General features: G+C 43.9%; 1 protein-coding gene across 1 annotated transcript; it reads left to right on the forward strand.

Moving 5' to 3' along the window:
* The first annotated feature begins 11,106 nt into the window (after positions 1-11,106).
* On the forward strand, positions 11,107-25,166 carry Adh7 (alcohol dehydrogenase 7 (class IV), mu or sigma polypeptide). Its single transcript, XM_051165867.1, has 9 exons — positions 11,107-11,225; positions 15,228-15,329; positions 16,510-16,648; positions 17,081-17,168; positions 17,265-17,481; positions 19,304-19,564; positions 21,094-21,229; positions 23,026-23,164; positions 25,119-25,166. The coding sequence occupies exons 1-9, from the start codon at positions 11,208-11,210 to the stop codon at positions 25,141-25,143; spliced, it is 1,125 nt and encodes a 374-aa protein (XP_051021824.1). The 5' UTR covers positions 11,107-11,207; the 3' UTR covers positions 25,144-25,166.
* The last annotated feature ends 267 nt before the right edge of the window (positions 25,167-25,433 follow it).

The raw sequence follows: 25,433 nt of genomic DNA on the forward strand, positions 1-25,433 counted from the left end.
AAAATGTAGAGCACAGGAAGTCATTTTCCCAAAGTCTCATACCCAGTGAATCTGAAATGCAAACCCTGGTTTGATTTTATGTAAATCTAAATTCCGTTTATGGCATCTGTTGGTTTGACTCAACAGGGACCTAAATGGTGCTAGAAGTGAGGGAAGAGGGTGGTTGGCTCTTTGAAGATACATTAAATCACAGAAGGAGGAGAGGAGCTAGAAAAAGGCACGGCCTGTTTGCTCACGACCCAAAGAAACCCATGTCAGCCTGGCGGTGCCTAGCTGAACAAAACTCTTCAGTTCATGCCTGTGGCTGTGAGAGTGCACATAGGTGATCAGGATACTAGGGCTTCGCTTCTGTTCCTTGGATTTGGGGTCTCAGGGATGCTCATTGGGGGATTTGTGATCGATAGATGGCATTTGTCTCAAGGCTCAGAACACTTCTCTATCCATAGCTCCTTTCTTCCCACCTTCACTTTCCATTTTTTCTCTCTTCTTCTCCCCGCTTTTGATTAGCTATTTTATAAACACTTCCGGAGCCCACTCATAGGTCCTAATCCTTCACGTAGCTTTTTGTTCCTTCTTGATATTACCTCTGAGGTTATATTGTGCCTCAGTCTCGTCTTTAAAGCGAGCAACAACGTTACTTAGCTTGTAGGGGTTTGATGACTAAATTAGATGAGAGTTGATGATCCAGTAAGCATTACATACAATTAGCTAAAGGAAAGTTTTCTAAGTCATATAAAGAGAAAAATCAGCTTGACTGAGGTTGCTTCCAACAGATTATCGCAGATATAAGAAAGTGATCCCTCCTCTTTACAAACTGCAGAAATTTGGGCCTGTCTCTGGTTTTAAGAATTCCCCTGGTACAAAATCTTCTACGCCATTTCCCACAAAGTATTGAAAAGTCTCAGAAATCCCTAGAAATGAATGGCCCACTTAGGCTTTCCAGTACTAGGTCTCAACTATGGAAATGAAACAACCACCAAACTGTCATCAAACTGTACCTTGACTTCTCTCTCTCTCTCTCTCTCTCTCTCTCTCTCTCTCTCTCCCTCACTTTCTCCTCCCTCTCTCTCTCTCCCTCACTCCCTCTCTCTCTCTCCCTCCCTCCCTCTCTCTCTCTCTCCCTCCCTCTCTCTCTCTCTCTCAATAGCCCTTCATATCCTAGAATCATGAAGTAGAACAGGCTAGCCTTAAACTTTAGGCCTTTCTTCTGCCTTTGCCTTACTAGGATTGTGGGTGTCCACCATCCTGCTAGCCACACTTCTACTTAGAAAAACAAAATCTACCGCAGCTTGGGCATAATGAAATTATCTCTATGCTTGAACTTGAAGGTTTTCTATTTTGAAATAACTCAGAACAGACTGCATGCTTGTCCTCAAGTAGACCTCTCTAATAGGATTACATCTCAAGTCTCAGCTTGCCTCCAGCTTTCTCTTGTTAGGTAATAGCAGGTCCTGCTCTCTGTGAAAACTGTCACATCATTCACAGCAAGCTGGAAGATCACCTCTGTGCTTGACAACTTAAGTAAGAGGACTTTCCCCCAAAACCAAACTGGACACGAGAGAAAATGATAAGAGCTCCTTGATAGAGTGACATCCCATCAGAAGGATAGCATAGCTTAGCAAGGGAAATGAAGGTAGACCAGATAGCTGTGTTCACTCTGAGGATTGGTGTATTTGGAATTTTATTGGAGGTTAAAATGTATCAAGGTTTTACAACTTCTGGACTTGAAAAATCCACCCACTAGGGCCTGGGAGTGATGGCTTTGCAGGAAAGTATTTCCCTTGCAAGCTTGACCTGAGTGTAGGAGTTTGTATTACAAACACCCACATGAATGCTTAGAGGGTAAGATGGCCTCCCGCATGCAGGAGGTAAAGACAGGAGATGCCTGGAGCAAACTGACTATCTAACCCAAACATGAGCTCTATGGAGCTCAGCAAGAGACTTCATCTCAACAAATAGCTGGAGAACTATCATGGAAAATACCCACCATCAACTTTCAGCCTCCACATGCTTATGCACACATCAAGTGCCCTGAGGAGAAAGTGTCCCCACAGTGGAGTTCCCTACCCACTCTTTTGCTGAAACCTGATGTCTTGTCCAAAGGCCCTGAGCCTGTCTAACACCTTCAAAGATGGAATGTCGAGACATGTCTTTTCTATTTGTCTCAAAGCCAGCCTCCAACATTTTCTTCCACTTACTCTCTATCTGCCAGTTTTTGTTTTTGTTTTTGTTTTTGGCAGAGTGATCACGTGAACCTTAGATTATGGTGTCCCAGCACTGTCAGACTAGAGTAGTGTTGGTTCCGTAGTGACTTTTCACGGAACTAATTGGAAAATTTTCCAGACATTTGTGTTTAGCTGAAAGAAGGGTGTGTGAGAGTTGGTCTTTTGTGTTCTCATGGCTTTTCTAGTCTTTCTAATCTGCACCAAAGTGAAGAAATACTGCTTTAGGATGTAATATGTTGATTTTACTGAAACATCTCTTTCCAAGTATTAACAGCCAGAACTGCTGCAGTAACTAACAATCAACAGAATTTAGTCATTTCAGCCCAATGTAACCAAAATAAAAGTTTAGATTTTATTTTTTAGGGACCATGTTGGTATTCACAAGGAAACTGTAAATAATTTTTTTAAAAGAACTAACTATATCTTTTGCCTTTATGTCAATGTGAGCTGTTATCTGAGCTCATATGAGCTATTAAATTTGTTTCCTATATGAATTTACTAAGAGTACATTGTACATTATAGCACATGGTCCGTGAATGAAGATGTGTGAGGAGACTTCTGAGGTATGTGAGAAAACTCCAGGCAAGCAGACAAGACTCTTGCAATCCCAGTTCCTCCATAACGTGGCTTGTTCACGGCATGTGTTTTTGTGCTCCTCTCAGGTGTGGTGGGTAGGACTGAGTTCACTTCAGCTGTTGGTATCCATATGCCTCAATGGGAAAACATGTTTTTGCTGTTTGTAACTTTTTCTTGTGATTGTGTACTTTACTCAGGTGATGTTTCTTAACCCTCAGAGCATAAAATGTCTGATTCTCTGAATAAAGTTGTCTATTGCATGAGACTTTTGTCTGTCTCGGTTTTAGGCCTCCACTTTGCCAGGTTCATGCTGCCAACTACAGCGGCAACATTTATAAACCAAAGTCTACATTTTATTACCTATAAAACCAAAGGCAAGTTATCAAAAGTTACTGAGCCCCAGTTCCTTCCATGCCTTTTTCAGACTACGTTTTAGTACCCTTAGGACCAATGAGAAGCTATCAAAGGTCTCAGAACCACTGCTTCTTAAATGTCTGCATCAGTGGAGCACTGTGAGTTCTTAATGTATAAATGTATATACAATAAACAAAATTGACGATATATCATTATGCTAGTGTGTAGTAATAGTTCTTAACTGTCAATGTGACACAACTTGGAAATCACCTGGGAAGATAATCTTAATTTAGGAATTATCTGAATCAAGTTAGCCTGTTGTTGTGTATGTAAAAGATTATCTTTGTTGATTTGATGCTAGAAAACCCAGTCCACTGTGGGTAGCACCATTTCCTAGGCAGGGAATCCTGAACTGTGTAAGAAAGGAGTTGAGTAGGTCTGGATGAATTCATTTTTGTCTGCTCTTGACTGTGATGTGACCAGCTACCTCAGGCTCCTGCTGCTGGGAGTTCTCCACAGCAATGGACTGTAACTAGAATTGTGATCCCCTAAAGTGGCCTTTTATCACAGCAACAGAAATGAATCTAGAGCATAATGCCGTTGTATAGTTACTTAACTATTACCTCTGACCTCCATTTCCATGGACGGCATCTACTTAATATACCCTGAGGTATCACAATAGCTGACACTTATAATGCCTTGTGCCCCTGACTGACTGGTTAGTTTCTTTGGGGCTCATAAATATTTTTAATATTACATCTGCATTACACTTTAGAAAAACATAGTTACACTGCCAGGATTTATAACTTAATAAAATAATACCAAACCAGAACCTAGTTTAATCAGTCTTTCTTGAAGATGGTTGGTAGGAATCCTACTTCAAAATCTCACCACTGTCACACTGATAGAATCAGTTCTCAGACTCGAAAAGCTGAGAAAGTTTGACACAAGAGTGAGGTGTTTTTCTAGGGAGGTGACTATCCTAGATCTACCATGCTGGTAGTGCAAAACATGAGCAGCTTCTGGGTAGAACAGCAAATGCAGAAAAAGATGGCTCATGGTGACAGCAGAATTCTTGTTCTTGGAAAGCCCAGAGAGCAATGGAGCTTGAATGAGATGGAAGAAAACAAGTGACTTGCTTAATGTTGTAGGGTCTGTGCATTTTACAAAATTATGTGGAATTATGTGTGTGTCTCTTTCTCTGTCAGTATATCCATTGTCCTTGCAGACTACCTTATATTTAAGCATATTCTAGATACCAGTGTCATGCAGGAAAAATTGTGGCGAGCAAGTATGCTTCTTGGAGCGGACACCATTTCTGCATGGCTATGATGGGTGAGCCCTGGTTGACGCATGGTCCCAGAGACTGTCCCCAGACTGCTCCTTGCTGGAGATATGCCTTTTCATGTTTGCCATTACTGTATCCTTCCTATATCTGGCCTAGTGTGGAGAGACCCCCATTGCCTATTGTTCTCTGGGTATGTACACACTCTGTTGGGCAGATTTCCTGCAGAATCAATATAAAGATGAAACAATGCTGTTTCGATGAATTGATGCTTTTCTAATTCCTAGTGATGATTTTACAGAATTCCTGATTTGATTAAAGTAACTTTAAGCCTCATTGTAGAATAGCAAAAAGCTGCAATAGGAGCTTAGTGCTAATTTAACTACACAAAACTTCAAAAATAAGAAATGAGATAGATGACCTGTTTCTTGGTAAAAAACAAAACAAAACAAAACATTGTTAACCTATGATATAAATCTATTGGTTTTGAACTTATAATGAACTTGTGGAATGGAAGAAAAAACCCTATTGCTTTGAACCTATACTGAGCTTGTGAAATGAAACAGGTAAAACTACTGTTTTGAACTTATAATGAACTTGTGGAGCTAAAAATAGATAAGGAGTGTTTAGTCAGGTGTGAGTCTTAATAGAAAAACATGTAATAAACAATCCTGCTGTAACTCCCTCTTGCATGACATTTTATCTGTTTTTGTGATAATTGCTCTTATGGCCATGAGGTGATTTTTCTTCTGATATAGAGAGCTTTGCTTTAGAGGGTACATAAGCCTAGGACAATAAATAAACAGTTGTCGGAGCTCATTTTGCTTTATCCATCAAGTCTCCCACCCACTCCCCCCCCCCCCCCCCATGTATCCCCCCCCCCCCCGTGTGTGTGTGTGTGTGTGTGTGTGATTTTCTTTCCCTCTTTCTTTCTTTCTTTTTTTCTTTTCTTTTCTTTTCTTTCATTCTTGCTAAGAACAATCAGCCCTGGCACCAAAAGAGTTTAAAAACAAAAACAAAACAAAAAAAATAAACCTCAAAGAGTTCAGAGTCTCTTGCTGGTCACAGAGAACACCAGCCCCAGAAATTAAGTTTTATGCCCTCAGCAAAAAGCCTGCGGAATCACTAATCACCTACTCTGTACACACCTTCCCAGTCTCCCCCCCTGGCCTGTTGAAGCTGGCTTTTGATAAGCAGGTATGATTGTTTTTGAAGAGTTGGGCCCCTAGGGAACCTCTACCTTATCTTCTGGGATATGTCAGGCTTCATTGACATCTGCAAGCGGCCAAAAATGGCGGCGCTGGTGTCAGTGAAAGCAGTTGAGGTGCCTTCTGTAGACTTAAGGCTACATGTGAGCAGTCCTTGCTATCGGCTGCATTTCCAGTGATCAGTCCATGTGTCCCCCTAAGTGCCGAACTTTGTGTTGTGCTGTCACTTGTAAATGTTTCTGTCCTTTTAATGGCTTACCACGTACCAAAGGCAGGGCACTGACTGCTTCCCCGGCCCTGCTCACTGCCTACCATACGATCGCAGCCCACAGTATTTCTATGCAGGCCTTGGACTTCCACAAGAAGCTGGGGTCTGCAGACATTTCTGCTAGCATTCTGGGCTCCTACTCAGTGTTTTATTGAGACAAGCCATAAGGAGAACACTGGATAGACATGTAAAGAGAGAACAGGCCATGCAGTTGACTTCCCAGTAGGATGCATGCTAACCAGGACCACCACCTCCCTTCTTCCAAGGCCATGCATGTCTCACATCCTTGGATTTTAGGTAGCTTCCTTCCTAGCTGCTCAGGTGCACTGACACCTGTTTCTCTCTACAAGGAGCAGCGTCCAGGCCCAGTCTTTAAAATTAGCTGTTAGGCCTTAATAACTAGGAGCCATTTGCAACATGTTCTAGCCAGACACATGGAACCATTTACCACTACCAAGCGTGACGCGTGCGCGCGCGCACGTGTGTGTGTGTGTGTGTGTGTGTGTGTGTGTGTGTGTGTTTAAAGAGAGAGAAGACCAGAAGAAAAAAACAACTTGGGTTGATTTTTCTCCACAGTTCTTGATCTCCTCAAATTGAAATTTCCATCAATCAGCAGTCAGCTGGTGAACTGGGCAAGCCAAGAGTTTATTCAAAGCACATGTGACATCCCTGTCTCTCTTTGAAAGGCAAATCTTCCTTGGATTATTTTCTTGAGCGGGATGTGCGTGCAAAAGCAAATGTGCCGAAGCTGCCAAGCACAGTCTCCATGGCAGCCCTGGGAGCTGGCGTCGGGTGCCTAGCGGAGGATTAGCCTCCCACATCAGGGCAGAGCTTCAGGCTTTGCCCTGCCCTGCCTCTGGCACGCCTCATCCCCACACGGCCTGGCATAGTCGGAAAAGGTACGAAAGGATGAGTTTCAGCTTGCAACCGGTTGCTTTCAGCTTTAAGCCCTCAGTGTGGGACTCAGAAAATGTGAGAAACAAAGGCTACAATGAGACCCCACCCTGAAGGCGCGGGGTTTGATAAGGTGGATCACAATTCAGCAATGTTTACTGCGATGCTGGGTGACTAAGCATTTCCGAGCCCTTCAGTAATTATGTTCCACGGGCTCTTTCTGCTGAGAAGAATTGAATTCGATCTCTGTGTTCGTGCGATGGCTTTGCCCCTTTGTAACCTTAGAGACAGGGTTATTAGCATTTCCATTTTCACTTGGCGAGTGCCCCTACACCTCCGTCTCACAGACACCTCCTAAGAAACCGCAAATGGAAATGCTTCTTCTTGTGTGTCCCCTTAAGCAGTACTGGCTACCACCGTAGCCGATGTGTTAGCTAGCTCTTCCGAGTTCAAAGGCGCCTCTCTGTTCCTGCCATCCTTGTGGAACAGGGTGGTCAGAGTCCTGGATGAATTAATGGAAAATAAAAGGACCGGTGTTCTGAGAGACACGAGCTAATGTCCCTCATGCTAACACCACCCAGTGGGTCTCATTCACTCACACTCTAGGCAAGGCAGCTTGAAAATAATGGCAGCCAGTGGGTTTCCATAAGCCTGGGCCTCTCCGGGTCAGGGTGCTGAAAATTCCGCGTTCAGGGACTCCCTGCTGCTGGACCGTCTGATGGGTGATGGACTCACAGAAGAATCATTTCTGAGTTTCAGTAGCAGTTCTGTCAGAGGACTCTCAGTGCCCAAACTTGGAAAATTCTGGAGGCTTCTAGCGCTTCACAGCTAAGCCATGTGAGGACATTTTCTCTTAAGTGGTTATAGCTCAAGCGTTTTAAAAAGTAAAGCAATAACTCAGAATAGTAATCCATACGGGTGGACTCAAGCTAGTGCCAGCATTTGCTTCTTGTTGTGAATGGAGCAGTTTGCTAGGAGTCGCATGGTCCTCACCACACGGGCACTGTAGTTAGTGTCTCTCCCACTTGCACAGGTGCCTGATGAGGTCACACAAGTGAGAAGACAGGCCCTGAGCCAGCTAAATTGAGTCCCAAACCTTCACTCTTGCAGCACACTTCTCAGAGTCCTTCCAAGTCCCCAGCAACCTGAGTTGTGTGGTACCTTCAAGATAAGCCCTTTCCAAGACAGACTCTCCTTAACTTTGGGATGGCACACACTCCATCTACTAAAATGGTCATGTGATTTCTGCCCTGAACCTACTTATGCACTGTTAGGCTAACTAATTTGCATATACTGAAACTTTTTAAAAATTCACTTTATATCCTGCTTGTAGCCCCATCTCTCCTCCCCTCCCAGTCCCTCCCACCCTCCCTCCCTCTCTCACATGCCTCTCTCCTATTCCTCAGAAGAGGGAAGCCCCTTCTGATCCACCCCAGCTTATAAGTCACATCAGGACTGAGCATGTCCTCTTCTCCTGTGGCCTGGCAAGACAGACCTGCCAGGGGAAGTGATTGAAAAGCTGGCAATAGAGTCCATGTCAGAGAGAGCCCCGCTCCCCTTCCCAGGGGCCCACATGAACCCTGAGCTTTTCATTAGCTACATCTATGTAGGGGACTAGGTGCAGTCCATGCAAAAACCTTGGTTGGTGCTTCAGTCTCAGCAGGCCCCTCTGGGCCCTGGTTAGTTGGCTCTGTTGGTCTTCTTGTGAAGGTTCTGTCTTCCCCAGGTCCTTTTTTCCTTCCCTCCTCTTTTCCAAAAGTCTCCCTACTCTTGCCCAACGTTTTGAGTAGCTGCTGGGTGGAGCCTCTCAGAGGACAACTCTGCTAGACTGACTCCTGTCTGCAAGCAGAGCAGAGTATTCTTAATGGTCCAGGGGTTGGTTCTCTCCCGTGGGGTGGGCAGGGCATTGGCTGGACTTGACCTCCATCTCTGCTCTCTCTGTTCTTTCTTTGTCTCTGCATAGCTTGTAGGCAGGGTGAATTTTAGGTATAAGTTTTTGTAGGTGGGTTGGTGTTCCCCTCCCTCTACTAGAAGACTTTTCTAGAAAGTGTCCTCTTTAGTCTCTATGGCCCCTGATACTAGGAGTCTCTGCTAGAGTCCCTCTCATATCCTCCCAGGAGCCTTCCCAGCTAGGGGAAAGGGATCCAATGGCAGACAAGAAAGCCAGAGACAGCCCCTGCTCCCATTGTTAGGGGACCCACATCGGAGAGCTACATTTTAGCTATGTGCTGCCCATTCCTTTTCAGTGTGTTCTGTTGTTTTCCCCTCCTTTTTGGCTTTCCTGTTGCCTCCTTTGTGTTAGCCAGTGCTCTCTGTTCTCTCTCTGCTTACAATACATCCTACCCTTTGCTACTGGACTTTTCTCACTCGTTGCAGGGCATGGAGGACTCATCTAACTTGATGTCTTACCCTGCACACTTCAAGCCACGTATCTTAATTGTAATTTTTGATATAACATCTTTATTTATTCTGTGAGAATTTTGCGCATGCATACAATATGATGTACTTTGATCGTATCGCTTCCCCTATTCCTTCCCTTTAACTCTTCCTGGATTCCATCCCCCACCCCGCCTTCCCAGCATAAGGATTTTTATTGGGTACTTTGCAACTTTCAGCTTTTGACATTATTTTTTTTTTAGCCAGTCAATTCAGAGAGAAATGGAGCGGGAACATAAAGACCTATTTAGCTAGTAAGCATCATCTGATACCTTAACTTGAGAATATTTTACTTTATGTTTAATATGTTATGAGGTTTTGCAAAACCCTTAAGGAGTTAATAAGCTGAGAAATTTTGCCTTTGGGCCAGCACCACCCATGTTAGCACTCTTTTTCCTTTGTTCAAAAGTGAATAAGCTTTTGTTGCTAGGCTGGGGCTTGCTCTTTGTTTGGCAGGTAAAACTCAGAACGTCTGTCACTGTCCATACCTGCCTAACTCTTCCCCGCTGAGCCTACAACATAGGAAGGGGATTCTCCACCACTGCTGAGAAAACAGTGGTGCTTGCACACAAGCCTGGCCCATTAGCAATGCTTTTAACTGCTGGATTTTATTTAGCCAATGCACTAGAATTACTAATTATAATGACCACTTCTGAATCAGATATAAATGTGTTAAATAAGACTTACAGTGCCCATTGCATTGCATTGGGAGGTTTGTGGTCATGTTTCCCATTTTTCAGAGGGTTTTGTTGATACATAAGGATCTGAACAACACACTCCAGCAAATGTCTTCTGGGTTAGTAAGAGTCCTTATTCTGTATTTCAGAACTGAAGAGTTTTGTCTAAAGACAGGAAGTCTGTGTCACTGTGTCACCCCACAGGAGTGACATCTTATTAGCGTATTGGAGAATTTGCCAAAGGCAGTAGTGTGTCAATGTGACAACTAACCACCATCAAATAAGAAACACCGTGGACACTCTCTCTCAAAGAGAATGTAGATTTGGGAGGGTCTGGTACTGCTGCATTCTAGAGACCAGTGAAATAGTGAACCAGATAAATGCTTGCCCAAGTAATACCTTCCGGGAACGCAAAAGCCTCTGTGATAGCAGGATTCTAATTCCTGGATACAGATGTGTGTCAGCAGATAGCGTAATCTAGAGCCAGATGGCAGATGCTCAAGTGCAGGGACAAGTGTTGTTAATTTCCTACCTCCAGGACACCTTAGAGTATAGACATCCTCATCCGTACTTCACACACTCACTGCTTCTTCTCAACCCCCACCTTTACTGTTTTTACAGAGTTCTTTGCGTCTATTACATACATACAAACATACATGCATTCATGCATGCATATATACATATATAATTGTGTGTGTGTGTGTGTGTGTGTGTGTGTGTGTGTGTGTGTGTGTTGCTAAAGACTGAGCCCAGGGCAAGCCACGTGCCCTACCCTGGAGCCATACCCCTAACCCTCATTTATGTTTAACCACATTTTCTGCAAGTTATATAAGAGTGCAAATAGAGTGCAAATACAAGTGCGTAAATGCATCTCTAAGATCAGCTGCCCTGCAGAATAGCGCGCACTTAGAAGCACGTGATGCATTCATTACCAATTGTACTGAGCTGAACTAATCTAACCTGTTCTTACATTCTCCAAAATAAAATAGGGAAGAGTGGCGTCTGGCCCTTCATAGGAGAGTTAGTAATCCAAAGTTTGTAAGATTCTTATTCTTGTTTAATCACAGCAGCTAGTGCTTTGCTTTTCACCACTTGACTTGCAGGAGGGTGGAGCTTCTTGGGTTGGGAAAGTTTTAAGGCTATGAGTCATGTTGCTGAAGGCAGGCAGTACTTTCAAGTCATGCTATTTATTAAAGGCAGAAGATGCTAGTGTTCGTAGCACAGTGAACTGAGCATCAGTCAGAAACGTTCCTGTTTGCAGACTACACACCCAGGAGAGCCAGGATGGGCACTGCTGGAAAAGTAAGGGGAACATTCTGGCTTGCTTGGCCTCTTAAGCTAACAATGGGGGTTGCTTCTGAGAGCTCTGAGTCCAGTAGAGTAACTAAATGCTTTGCTGAGGAAGGTGAGGCTGTTGTGCTGGCACGCGTCAGGGAAATGTGGGATACGTTGCTTCAGAAACGATTGAAAAACCACGTGCTGAAGGTTCTTCCAGAAAGCCCTGAAGGAAAATAGAGAAGTGTGTTTTATATGGACATTCTTCTTAATTTAATTTCCGGCCAGCTGGTCATTTGCCCTGGCTAGCAAACTGTTTCCATAGGGGACTTCAATGTGTCAGTGGTATGTACTCGATTCATGTCTGGAGTCTAATGGGTCCAGGATCTCCTGGGCAGCTGTTGGGGGAAGTGTGGCCTGCTGATGAGGATGGAAAATGCTAACTCGGGAACTGCAAAGTCAACAGCAAAGGAATCACACTCTCCAAGTTTCTGAAGACATATTTTATATCAGAGTATAAGTGTAAACACTCTCAGAAACTAGGACTATGTTGTGGATCGAGCCTGTTTATCTCTTCAGAAGCTAACAGAGTCAGCACAGTGACAGTAGCTCAAAATATGAGGCTGCCTTCCTTCCCCACTTGCAGAGAGGGGTAGTTGGGTTTCTGCTTTAAATGGGTACATAACTGCGTGAGACGTTGGGTGCTTTCATCTGTATTACTTTTAAACAGCTTTGCATTTAGTCTACATTAGAATTTTAAGAAGATAAAAAATGATGTTTACAGTCTGGGTAACACAAGAGAGGATGCACTAGAATTGTAGACCCTAAAATAACTTTTCTCCCAGAACTGAGGAGAGCTAGAATGAAAACATCTAAGGGCAAGTTAGAATCCAGTAAAAGCGGATAGCCAGGAGAATTAATTTTGCATGGTGGAAGTTAATAACTTTTCCCATAGGAAGAAATGAAACATAGCTTAAATGAATCTTAAAATATTTTCAACTCCACACAACCAGCTCTGTGGCCTCTGTCATGGGGATGTCCAGCCACTGTCAGAGCATTCCCAGCGATGGAGAACTTAGGGCCTCCAGGCAGCACATCCTGACTACAATTAGGAGTGCAGCAAACATGACAAATAGCATGGCAGATTTAGAATCTTGATTTGGCGATGTCATATAGTAGGGTAACTCACAGGGGCTATGTGCGCCACAAAACTGTTCTAGTGTTTCCATGCATCTCAAAAAGAGAGCTTCCCTTTATATCAGTACTCCCTCCGGTTAATTTTTTGTTATTTCATTAAAAAATAAAAGACAATCATATTAGTTGGCCACTAACAAAGTCCCAGGGCCTGTGAGGCTTAAACAACAGAGATTTACTTCCTCATACACCTGGAAGCTAGGATCCAGAGAACAGTGTCGACAAGACTGGTTTGCTTGGGAGTACTCTTCTTTCTGTCTCTAGGGTCTTGCTGTGTCACTGGATTAGCTTCAGTGACCACACTGTAACTTGATTGCACTGGGAAAGAGTTTGTCCCCAAGCACTGTACATCAGACTCCGGGCACTGAGCATCAGGGCTTCAACACAGAAATTTAGGGGAGACCAGGATCTGTTACCGTGCCTAGTCTAGAGAATTTGGATAAGCAGAGTGCGTGGGGGAAATCAAGCATGTCCTCATATTCTTGAGCTACCAGTGATTTTGTTTTTGCCTGGGTTATTTCCTCTATGCATGCTCCAACAATATTTTATGTGCTGTACTCCTATAAGATATAAATATCTTAACCTATTTTTCCATCTTAGTAAGCAGTTTCCAGGATCTTACACTGGTTTCTGGAAATGACCTCTAAAGCATATTAAGTTTTTTCCTACACTTTGTTATCCCTTAAGGCTGATTCTAAAGATGGAACTGTGGGGTGAAAATGTCAACACATGCCTCTGTGTCTGATGTACTGAGCAAGTTGCCCTTCGAAGAGGCAAACCTGAATAGGATTGCCCATTTTACTGCATAGACAAACCTGACTATTCTTGTTAAGTGAAAATTCATTATCAACTTGATGAATAGAGAAGTATAGATTGCTATTTTTACTCTCTTAAGACCAAAAAGGAACATCCCACAATACTTTAACTTGTATTTTTCTGTTTAAGTTCTCTATGTACATCTCTGGGGCAGAGGAACAGTGAAATTGGCAGAGCAGTGATGGAAGTCATGATACTTTTGATTAAACTTTTTGCATGTCAGACAGAAAGTGACTTTTACCATCTTCCTTTAAGTATCCTCTCAAGAGCTTCTCTGTGTTCTACTTGGAAAAGCTGCTGCCTCTCAGCAGACAACACTTTCAGAGCATCACACATGCACATATTCTCAGCACTCCAGAGGCTGAGGCAGAAGGATGATTATATTTGGGGCCAGCCTGAGGCCTGAGCTTCAGAATGAGACAGTGGGGGATCATCTCTGATGAGCTATTGTTCCCTTTATGACATGTTTATATCATTATTAGATATAAAAGTTACCACATGCTCTCTGGCACTGCCATTAATGTGCTGAGGGTTCTAGTTCAGTGTTGGCCAGATTATACCATGACTGAAAATACTTTCCTTAAACTGGGCATGGCATTACATGCCTGTGGTATGCAGGAGGCAAAGGCAGTCAGATTGCTGTGAGTTCAAGGCCAGGCTGGTTTACAGAGTAAGTCCAGGACAGTTAAGGCTACACAGAAAAACCCTGTCTCAAAAACCAAAAAGAGAAGAAGGAGGAAGAGGAGGAGAAGGAGAAGGAGAAGGAGGAGAAGGAGAAGGAGAAGGAGAAGGAGAAAGAGAAGGAGAAGAAGAAGAAGAAGAAGAAGAAGAAGAAGAAGAAGAAGAAGAAGAAGAAGAAGAAGGAGAAGGAGAAACTTAGCAAGACAGGGTACAGGTTAAATCAATACATGAGTGACTTTCTGTTGATCATTTGTCTCTAACATGTTTCCAACATTTCATCTCTGTGACAGGTATGGAGTCACCAAGAGGCTTGCATGAGCTGGCCAATAAGCTGAGGGGTAGCCTGTTATAAATCAGAAAAAATTAGTATTTTATATTTTGTATTATTTTATCTGTGTGTATGTACTTGCTTTCTCTCCCTCCTTCCCGTGTATGTGTGTGTGTGTGTGTGTGTGTGTGTGTGTGTGTGTGTGTGTGTGTACTTACTCATGCATGTGCATTTTTTATGGCTCACATGTGGAAGTGAGAAGCAAATTTACAGGCATATTCTTTCTGTCTCTCTTTGTGTGTCTGTCTCTGTCTGTCTCTGTTTCTCTCTGTGTCTCTCTCTATGTCTGTCTCTGCCTCTCTCTTTCAAATTTGATAATCTTACTAAAACCAGTTAGCTGAGTAGCTCTAGCAAAGCCACTTAAGTGCCTGACAGCCAATTGTTGGGTATGCACTACTTATACAGGGAAAGAAGCCTTGGCTTGGGATAAGTGAAAAAAAAAAAAAAAAACCCAAAACAAAACAAAATACAAAACAAAAACAAAAACCAATGCAGAGATTCAGAGATGCAAAGACACAGGTCACTTTCCAGAAACACAGTCACGTTTGACATGCTTTATGATGTCTTACCACAAGCTGTCTCACTGCTTCGCCATTGCTGCGTGGTTGTGGATATAATTAAGCATGGGGTTAAAATCTCACAGACAAATCAACTGCTTTCCGTGGTACAGACTTGTCCTTGTTACTAAGCAGTACGCAGGTGACAGCTGCACTTTCGCATCCCATTTGAAATCGTACCAATACTTTACTGGACTCTTGTATGAATCCCAGGCCTCACCTCATGTGCTGTGTGGTCATGGGCCTGTCATTCCATGTCTCTCGCCTACTTTTCTCACGCCATCACGTCAGACAGAGATCCGCCCCAGATGGTCTGTAAGGCTTCACACCCTGACACTGAAGGAAAACATTCTTAGAAAATCAGATCATTAGATGTGACCTTCTGTGAATACTTTGATGATTCAGGAAGTCTGCGTGGAGGACCAGCACCAATAATGATGCTTGATTTCTTAGGTTATTAAGTGTAAAGCAGCTGTACTATGGGGAATGAACCAGCCTTTCTCCATTGAGGAGATAGAAGTGGCCCCACCAAAGGCGAAGGAAGTTCGTGTTAAGGTAAGAAGGGGCTTCTTCACATCAGCCTGGAAGGCGAGCTTATTTACATTGAGAGCGCCATTGTTGGGAGTATGCCCTTCTTTTAAAGTTGTATGTGTGTGGGTGTTTTGTCTGCACATTTATCTGTATACCACATGTGTGCTTGGTGCTGGAGGGGGCCAGAAGTGGGCGTCGGCTGCCCTGGAACTGGAGTTACAGAGATGCAGTTGTGAGGTACCACGGGGGTCCTGGGAATCAAACCTGGGTCCTCTGGAACAGCAGCCAGTGCTCTTAAGTGACTGCTGAGCCATCTCTCCAGGCCAAAGGTTGGCCTCTTAAAAATATTTTTCCTAACTAATTGTCCCACTGATTCATGAGTACTGTTAGAGAAGTGGTCCTGCTGGCTGTGAAATCCACCAATTAGCAATGCCAATCTAGCTTATTAAAGAGAACATTTGTTGAATTTTTAGTGATATAGTGTTTGATAGAAAATGATCAATAGTCATTACCAAGTATTGTCTTAAAATCTTCTGGAAGTCACAATGTATTGAAAGATGTGTGTATGTACATATGTATGCATGTAGTATGTACGTATGTATGTATGTATGTAGCACAGGGAGCAGATCTTGGGTATCATGTACACCAGGCAAGTTCTCTCCCAAGGAACTGTATCTCTAGCTATGTTTTCACCTCTTGCTTGGGATCAATCTTACTAAGTCACATAGGCTGACCTTGAATTCACTTTGTAGCATGGGTAGGCCATGAACTTGGTGATGCTCTTGCCTCTGTTTCCCAAATACATGGTATTACAGGTCTGTGCCACCAGGACCACCTAGAAGACTCTCACTAGGAACTCAGCTGTGCTGGAGAAGCAATAGCTTCCTGCAGTGCCCCACCCTGACCCCAACATAGAGATGAAAAGCCCTTCATCTTTGGCTTAGATGCTCCTGTTTAGTGGGCCTTTCTGAAACCTCTTCCCTGTAAAAAAGAAGGCATCAAGATCCAGGCAGGAAGGGAGGCAGCAATGCTGTAAGTCCCTGAAGCAATGGACCGATGCTTGATTCAGCTATTCGGCCTTCTTAGCATCACCGTGTGAGAAAATGATGCAGAGTTCGAAAGCAAGTTAAAGAGCATCCCACTGTAAAGGGACCCGTTTGCTGGTTATGCAATGTTGCTTGTTGTTTGTTTGTTCTAAACACAGATTTTGGCCACTGGAATCTGTCGCACAGATGACCATGTGATCAAAGGAGCAATGGTGTCTAAGTTCCCAGTGATTGTGGGACATGAAGCAGTGGGGGTCGTAGAGAGTGTTGGAGAAGGGGTCACTACGGTGAGACCAGGTATGGAGGCCTTGCTTATGCTATTGAAGGAAACAGCACATTATACCTGAGGAGTTAGCAAAGAGGCTCAAGCCAGCGTAAGGAGACACGAGGAGAGCGGATTGGACTGAGTAAAGTCAACTTGTGAAATCTCAGTCTTACCACACTACTTTGTATTAGACTACTTTAACAACACTTTTGTGTATAATATAGTTCAGTTCATACCTGTTTCATCTGTCAGCTAATTCAATGCAATTAATTATGGTCCTTAAGGTAACAGTCTTGATGTTTCCAAGGCTAGCCTGAAATTCACTATGTAGCCCAGGCTAGGCTGGCCATCTTTCTGTATTAGTCTCCACTGTGCTAGAATTGCACGCATGAGCCGTCAAGCCCTCTTACTTCATATCCTAAAGCAAATGAATGACATCTTACGTGATATTATTTTCTTTCTAGGTGACAAAGTCATCCCCCTCTTTCTACCACAGTGTAGAGAATGCAACGCCTGCTGTAACCCAGAGGGCAATCTCTGCGTTAGGAGCGAGTAGGTGTCATTTTTTTTTTCACCCCTGTCATTGGAGTTCCCCACTATAGTTTCTGGATTGAATTAAGTGATGTGTGCATTTGATGTATCAAACAGTCTGACAGGCCGTGGAGTTCTGACCGACGGCACTACCAGATTCACATGCAAGGGCAAACCGGTCCAGCACTTCATGAACACCAGCACCTTCACCGAGTACACGGTGCTGGATGAGTCGTCTGTAGCTAAGATCGATACTGTGGCTCCTCCCGAGAAAGCCTGCCTAATTGGCTGTGGGTTTTCCACTGGCTATGGGGCAGCTGTTAAAACTGCCAAGGTAAGAATTGGGGCCTTGTAGCGTAGCTTTGCCTGAGATGCCTGGCAGCCTCTGAGAAGGTGATTTTCATAGAACCCTAAATCAAATTGGAAAGGACACATTTTGAAAACACACGCTGCCAGATGAGCTGGAAAAAAAAAGGGGGTGGGGAGGCAATCAAAGTAGAAATTGTATTTCTACATACATGAAGCTACAGTTCCTAGATTTACTTTCTGTTTCTGCCACATCTTCCTTGGGTTCAGTCACTCAAGTTTCAATTCATTCCTAGACTGAATCTCTCTTTTCCTACCAAACATATATTAGTGCTGGTATGTTAGTTGGCGGAAAAGACTGAGCAAAGTGCTGCAGACTGGGTGGCTTAAAAAAACTAAACATTTATTGTCACAGAGTCCTGGAGACAAGAAGTACAAAATCAAAATGCTGGCAGGGTTGGTTTCTTCAGAGGGCTGCTGGGGAGGGCCTGCCTCAGGACTCTCTTCCTGCCACACCCACGGCTGTCAGCATCCTAGTCTTTTCACATCATTTCCCCTACTGTGTCTTTTATATTTCAATTTCATTTTGTTTCATAAGAACACCAGTCGCATTGGATTAGGGATGTTCTGGATAGTTTTATGTTTCTATAAGAACATACCTGAACATGGATATGTATAAAGAAAACAAGTTTATTTGGCTCCCAGTTTTGAAGGCAGAAACTTCCGGGTCACGTGGTTCCATCTGTTCGGACTTTGGCTAGAGACCCCAGTGGCTTCCTCACAGCATAGAAAACCAGCACAGGAGACAGCAGTGTACAACAGAGGCCACGTGCTGCATGGGACTCATCTAACCACACTCCACTCTCTGGGAAATTAACCTAGACCGCCGCCCCAGAAATTAACCTAGACCGCCGCCCAAGAAGTAACCTTTGCTGAGGCCAGCACCTTCAAGGACCTACCCACTCACTATTAGGCCACACAGGTTTCACAGCCTCTTACATGGTCAGTCACATGGGCACAAAGTCCCCAGCACAGAAGGCCAGGAAAGCCAGCTGTAACTACATCCACACCACCAGCAAACCTTTCCCTAATGACGTCATTGTAACTCAGTGACCTCTGCAAAGACTCTTTCCAAATAAAACAGATGTTGAGGTGCGAAAGGAAGGTTAACTTTTCAATACATGGGTTGGAGGGTACAGGGGAGACCAGAACAGCTGCTGTGAAACACAAAAGCACTAGTGAGTTTTTAAACGATCGTTTGGATTCAGTTGCTGTTATTCTTCTAGCAGGAAAGTGACTATGGGCTGACGCCTTCTTTAATCTAGCACAGTACCGGGTAAAAGTCCCAAAGTTGATTTAAGTAGGGTTTCTTCCTTGAATTTCATGTGACATGGAGGTTGGACTTGGCTGAAGGGGGGGGGGAGACAATATATTTCCAAATGACTCAGAGTCAAGGTTATTCAGACTGAGGCTGTCAGTCAGACCAGACCTGAAACAAATCAGCAAGGCTTTGTGGAAAGACAAGAGAGGTCTCAGTGTTTGTCTAACCCTCCTGTGAGAGTAGAGGGGGTTGTGGGTAGGGCCAAACAGGCTATAAAGGCTGCTGGCCTATGGGTAAGCCTTTAGGAAGGACATTTGTTAATCTGGCAAAGAATGTTTTGCTTTGGCAGACACTTCTGTTTTTCAGACATTGTTCTACTTCTAGTACTTTCTTTGTCATTGTCATCTGAACAAGTCATCTGGCATCCTGGCCCAAGTCATGGCAATTCTCAGAATTCTATATTCCGGAGGACACTGAGATACTTTGCAGGTTTAACTGTTAACAGTGAGAGGGACTTTTCTCTCTACAGGTCACCCCTGGCTCCACTTGTGTTGTGTTTGGCCTGGGAGGAGTTGGCCTGTCAGTAATCATGGGCTGTAAGGCAGCTGGTGCCTCCAGGATCATCGGAATTGACATCAACAAAGACAAATTCCAGAAGGCCTTGGATGTAGGTGCCACAGAGTGTATCAGCCCCAAGGACTCCACCAAGCCCATCAGTGAGGTGCTAGCAGACATGACAGACAACACTGTACACTATACCTTTGAAGTTATTGGGCGTCTTGAAACCATGGTAAGGCTCAAGATTCACGGAGTCACAAAGTACCCAAGCTACAAGATGTATTCAGGCTAAAAAGTCATTTTGCCTTGGTAACAATCTACCATGGAAATATCTTTGGCTCAGGGCAAAAACCCACAGGGCTGGTGAGATGGCTCAGTGAGTAAAGGTGCCTGTCTCCAAGCCTGATGACCTGAGATTGATTCTCAAGACTCACACGAGTAGAAGCAGAGAACCAGCCCCCACAAGTTTATCTCTGATCTCCACATACACACCATGGCATGCACTCACCCATGCTCATGCCCACACAGAGACCAATGCACAAAAATGCACTGAAAAATGGGATGATAACCATACAGCAACTTTTCCTAAAAAGTCACAACCAAAAGATCAGTTTGTTCTGATCGTGTTAAGTATTGTACCATGCCATTTTCGTGTACTTGGGGGGCAAGGAGTCAACCTGTGGCCCACAGTCTTCTTGCGTATGTGGAGGTCTTGGCAGAAGTGATCCCATCTCTTGAATTTGGGATTCTGGCTGGAGAGAGCATGGGAAAGGGGGGTTTCCTAAACGCGGTCTTCTCCAAGTCCTTCACCTGAGCTCGGTTTGTTGCTTTGCCATGTCTCTTAATCCCCACAGAAAACAGACTTCACTCTGAGTCACACCTCCCATGTGGCACCTCAGTGCCAGGCTTTACAGAGTTCTTGGAATGAAAAAAACAAAACAAAACAAAACAAAAAACCACCTGGACTTGAGTAGAATATGGAGACACAGAAAACCAGACAAAAACAGTTTTGCTCATAATTGCACAACAGGTGAAATTCGTGCTGAGGCGTTTGGTAACTGAGCAGAGACCTTCAGTTTATCACTATTGTCTCATCCCTTTTTTTCCGGTGTCACCTAGAATTTATCCTGTTAGCAATTGTGGCATTCTAGGTAGTTTCCTACAAAGCAAAGAGCCAGATTCATCATGAAGTTGCTGATTCTGAGGTGGTGCTTAGAGGTAGTGCCACCTGAAGCCCGCAGTTGTTGCAGCCTATTGAATATTTACAAGGGTGGATAAGTGAGAGAGTAAATGACCAAAGACGTGGGACTACCCTCAGAGAGCTCACCAAGAAAAGGAACTCTTCTGCCTCATAGTTGAGTATTTGATTTAATTTTCAGACAAAAGTTTCAAACGGTCTGATTGATCAATTCAGTTTCCCTTAGCTCGGATAACCTGAGGCTTTATCTGAGGTGTTGATGTTGTGGACGCATCATGAGGACCCCCATTGTGTTAGTCAGGGAAGACGGACTGAATGTGCTAAGAATCTCCAGCACACTGGCCACAGCAAAGGCTGCTTCATATCTCAAGAGGCACATGCCTGCAGGAGATTTAGTACTACGGAAGAAAGCTGCATTGAAAATTTTTAAATCAAGTAAATACTGAAGCCTGGGAGCCTAGTTTGATCTTGTAGTCGGAAGTCATGGTTACTGCTGGCCATCTGTTGGCCGTTTCTGAGCCCATGATCTCCCTAAGCAACAGTCCCCTTCATTTTAATCTCAGGTTGACGCTCTCTCATCTTGCCATATGAACTACGGAACCAGTGTGGTGGTGGGTGCTCCTCCGTCAGCTAAGATGCTCAGCTATGACCCGATGCTGCTCTTCACTGGGCGGACGTGGAAAGGCTGCGTCTTTGGAGGTGAGAGTGGCTGGACAGTGGGTGGTGACTTTGCCTTTCCTGCCCATCAAGCACGAGAGACCTGTGTTTTCATCTTCTGACCCTCAAAGCACCTTCTTTCGATGATGAGTAGTTAAAAAAAAAAACAAAAAACAAAAAACAAACAAACAAACAAACAAAAACGGAATGGAGCTGTGGTAGCAACCACACAGAAGATAAATAGCTATCTGTTCCTTATATGGTGCAGGATCAACTCTAGTGAGCACACTTTAGATCAGTCTCTAAAGGCCTAAATAAAAGCACCAGATATGTCTCTACTGGGATGACTTCCTCTGGTTGCACCCATTGCTCTCCACACACACACACACAAGAACACTCACAGAAGAGACCCTGCTGTGCTCACAAAGACCTTGGCAAACGTTCTGTGCCCAGAGACCAAATAAGTGAACAGATGGAGAGCAACTAAGAAGCAGTAAAGATGACGGCAGAATCACTCTCCGGCAGCAGGTAGTACAGAAACACTTTCAACCCCCTCCTACAGAGTCTCGTTCACTGCTACCTACGTGCAGCACAAGGCACACCTCATATTAGACTCTGTCTGATAGAGTGCGAGTGGGTAGCCATTTGAGTACCTGCTGAGAGTCTGAAAAGGAGAAAGATGATTGTTCCTGGATGAGAGACGTATATAATTTGCTGGAAAATGCAAAGAAAAATATTAATGAGATTATATAACATTAGAATTGCTATTGATATTAACAAACTAACTATAAGAGGAGTCATTTCACATTTATTATATGTTGAAAGTTTTGCAGAGGGCTTGGGGGAGGTGGTTCAGGGACAACATACTTGCTGCACAAGTCTGGGGACCCAAGTTCAAATCCCCAAGACTGTAGAAGGAATGGGTTGGGGGCTAGTGGATGGTGGAAATCACAAATAGTAGGGGCACATGGAACCTGCATGGCTTTACAACTGTTGCTACAGTCCTTTCTACCATCAGTTGTGTTTATCCCATAGTGACAATGACACTCTTAGTTGTATGTTTACAGAACAAAATCCAATATTGGATAAATTATTAGACATTCCGAATTTGTGCGATGCTTTGAGGAACATGTGCCACAGGTTGGCAGCTAGCTATGAGTCTGTAGCTGAAGAAAATGTCCCACTAGAGACAGAGACTTAAATGTTGTAAATAGAGTTCATTAACTGTCATTAAGACAGAGGAGATTACCCTAAGAGACACGGACCAAGAGGAGAAGAGATCTAAGGACCAACCCCAGAGTGCATTAGAAGGCTGAGGGATGTGAAGGATTCAGGAGAGGCCTTCTCCTAGATGAAGTAGAAGATTAGTGGTGATGATATGGCTGGAAGCAAGTGAGCAGAGGGAGAGATGGAGAAATCAGCCACCAAGACGCCGCAGAGTACACATTAGTTCAGGAGTCATAGTGGACCACTGAGTCAAAATGACGGTGGGGGTAGCTTTGACTAGAGAAACATCAGTGTGCTGGCGTGTGAATCTACGTAGAGTGAGCTCACAAGAGAATCAGTGGTACCGGAACCAGAAACAGTGGGTGGGAGGCAATTCTATCTGCGGTTCTGTACAACACAGAGATACAGGCATGGGGAAGGGTTTTGTCAGCCTTTGCTTCTTACGATGGGAGAGATACAGCTCATTTATATGTTGGGAAAAGCTCACCTGGGCGGGGGGTGGGGTGGGGTTAAATGACAGTAAAGCTTAAGAGAGATGACACAGATATAACTCTGTAAGATGTGAGGAGCATCTAGTGACGTGTATAGAACAAATGTGAATTCACTCACAGGTTGGAAGAGCAGAGACGACGTACCCAAACTGGTGACTGAGTTCTTGGAAAAGAAATTTGACCTGGGCCAGTTGATAACCCACACCTTGCCTTTTAAAGACATCAATGAAGGATTTGAATTGCTCTATTCAGGGCAAAGGTATGTGTGACTTTTGACTCTTTTCCACAGGATCCTTTTAAAGTTTGGTATTTATAAGTATGCCCCCTTTATCTCCATTATTTTGGATTATTAAGCTATCCACGTGAACACAGATACTCACTTCTTTCTACTCCTAGAATGCCGTCCCTAGCAGAGCTCTTTAAGATCCCCAGGACTTCAGTTTTTCATACCAGGTGGATCTCATTGGCCATTAAAAAAAAAAAAAAAAAAGGCTTATAAAGCTGCTGGAATCCTCACGCCACGCCGTGACTAACTTCTTTACTGTTCGCAGAGCTCTTTTGCAACTGTGCTTGTTTTCTTTCTTGCCATATTCAGCTGATGAAACAAAGGTTACAAAAGACAAATAAATAATATCTGGTCTCATGAGAGTGGTGCCAGGGCTCACTGTGTTCTACACAGGCCAGACTTCGCACCCAAAGCCCTGCAAGCTCCAGGTAAACAGTGAGTGCTCCTCCAGGTTAACAGTGAGTGTTCCTGGCAAGAGAGTCGTTCTCCCTTTGAGCACTGGGCAAGAACCAAGTGGAATGTGAAGAAGTCAAATTTCAGCTACCCTTTCCTTATAAATGTATCTTGGACCTGCCTACAAGATCAAAAAAGATGACATTCATTGGTTGTATAAATACTGAGAATCTGTGGCGTGCAGTGGGTTTGGATCCTGCTAGTAATAGGAGCTACTGTTTCTTTTCAATGTTCTCTCCATGCCTGGTGCAGCCTACAGAGTCATAACATAGTGTACATATGTTTAAATTTTAGTTTCTAAATGTGGGAACAATGAATGGCTTCCTCCTAGAAAAATGGCAAAACTCATTTATTCACATGAGCAAAGCTAATACTTTAATATGGCTTGAAAAAAACTGCTAGTTGTTTCCCAAGCAAACAAAACTACTTTCAGAAATCTTATTCTATCATCTCCCTAATGCAGTGGCTTCACGAATGACATCTGTAAGCGTCAGCCCCTCAGTTTTCCTGATGTCCTGCCTAGGACCCCTAGAGTGTTCCAGTCATGCCAACCTCACCAAGATGATTCATTTCTGCACTTAAACAGAGATTGGCATTTATTCTGCGTCTTCATTCTGACTTCTGGCCAGTGTGTCCAACGCACTGCTGAGCCCTGCAGGCAGCCCCTCCTCCTCTTCTCTGCCAGTGTCTCTCCTCTGCCCTGCCCAAGATCAGTGTCTTGACTCAGTCTGATCATGGCTCTTTGCACATGCTGACATAGTTACTTAGTGGGCCTCTTGCTTTCTGTTTTCCAGCCCTAGCCAATCCTTCAGCGGCAGCAGATGCTTTCAGGCTGTCCTCAGGGATCAATGTCTTAGAGTGGCTTTATTACTGAACTAAAAGCCCACTTTAATTTTTTAAGTTAGCTAATATTCAGTAACTAAAAATGCAGCACTCATTCTCCATGGGTCCCCTGAGAAAACTCTGGGGGCACAGAGGGAGTAGGTCTTGCCTCCTTTGACCATCTCTTGGGCATCAAGAAATCTACACCCTCTGGATTGTCTTTCTTTAAGGACAAAGGACTGTGGCCTTAGTCTCATGTTGGTTTTCCTATTAGTGGCTGCAGCTAAACATACCCATCCAGAGTCAGGTCCCCTACCAGAACGCACAGAAGGCATGGGCCTCAAATTCAGAGAGCCCTCCTATGACAGAATTAATCCTGGCAATTTCTATAATAAATAAAAGTTTTTTCTTGATTGAATAACACACACACAAGCAATCTCTCTCTCTCTCTCTCTCTCTCTTTCTCTCTCTCTCTCTCTCTCTCTCGTCTCTCTCTTCTCTCTTCTCTCTCATCTCCTCTCTCTCTCTCTCTCTCTCTCTCTCTCTCTTTCTCTCTCTCTCTCTCTCTCTCTCTCTCTCTCTCTCTCTCTCACACACACACACACACACACACACACACACACTGACTGAAAGCTATTGTTTTCCATTTCAGCATTCGGACTGTCCTGACATTTTGAGATCCCGAGAGCTGTGCGCTCTGTGCTGGCTGAAGACCTGAAGCCTCGTTCCTGACAGGGCTCACTGAGATCCCCGGTCTGTCTCAGAAATGAACACAGACACAGATTTGGAGACGATACAGAAGCTTTGTAGACTTTTATAAACCTTTATGAGTTTAATTTAGTGAGTGCCTAAATCTAAGATTAGCAGATAACTCAATAGTAACATCAAATGTTTTAGGTTATGTTTCCTAAGGCTATTATTCTATATTTTTATAAACATATTCTTGGATTTCCATTTGTTGGAGTAG

The sequence above is a fragment of the Acomys russatus genome, chromosome 23, assembly GCF_903995435.1.
Source record: "Acomys russatus chromosome 23, mAcoRus1.1, whole genome shotgun sequence".
NCBI lineage: Eukaryota > Metazoa > Chordata > Mammalia > Rodentia > Muridae > Acomys > Acomys russatus.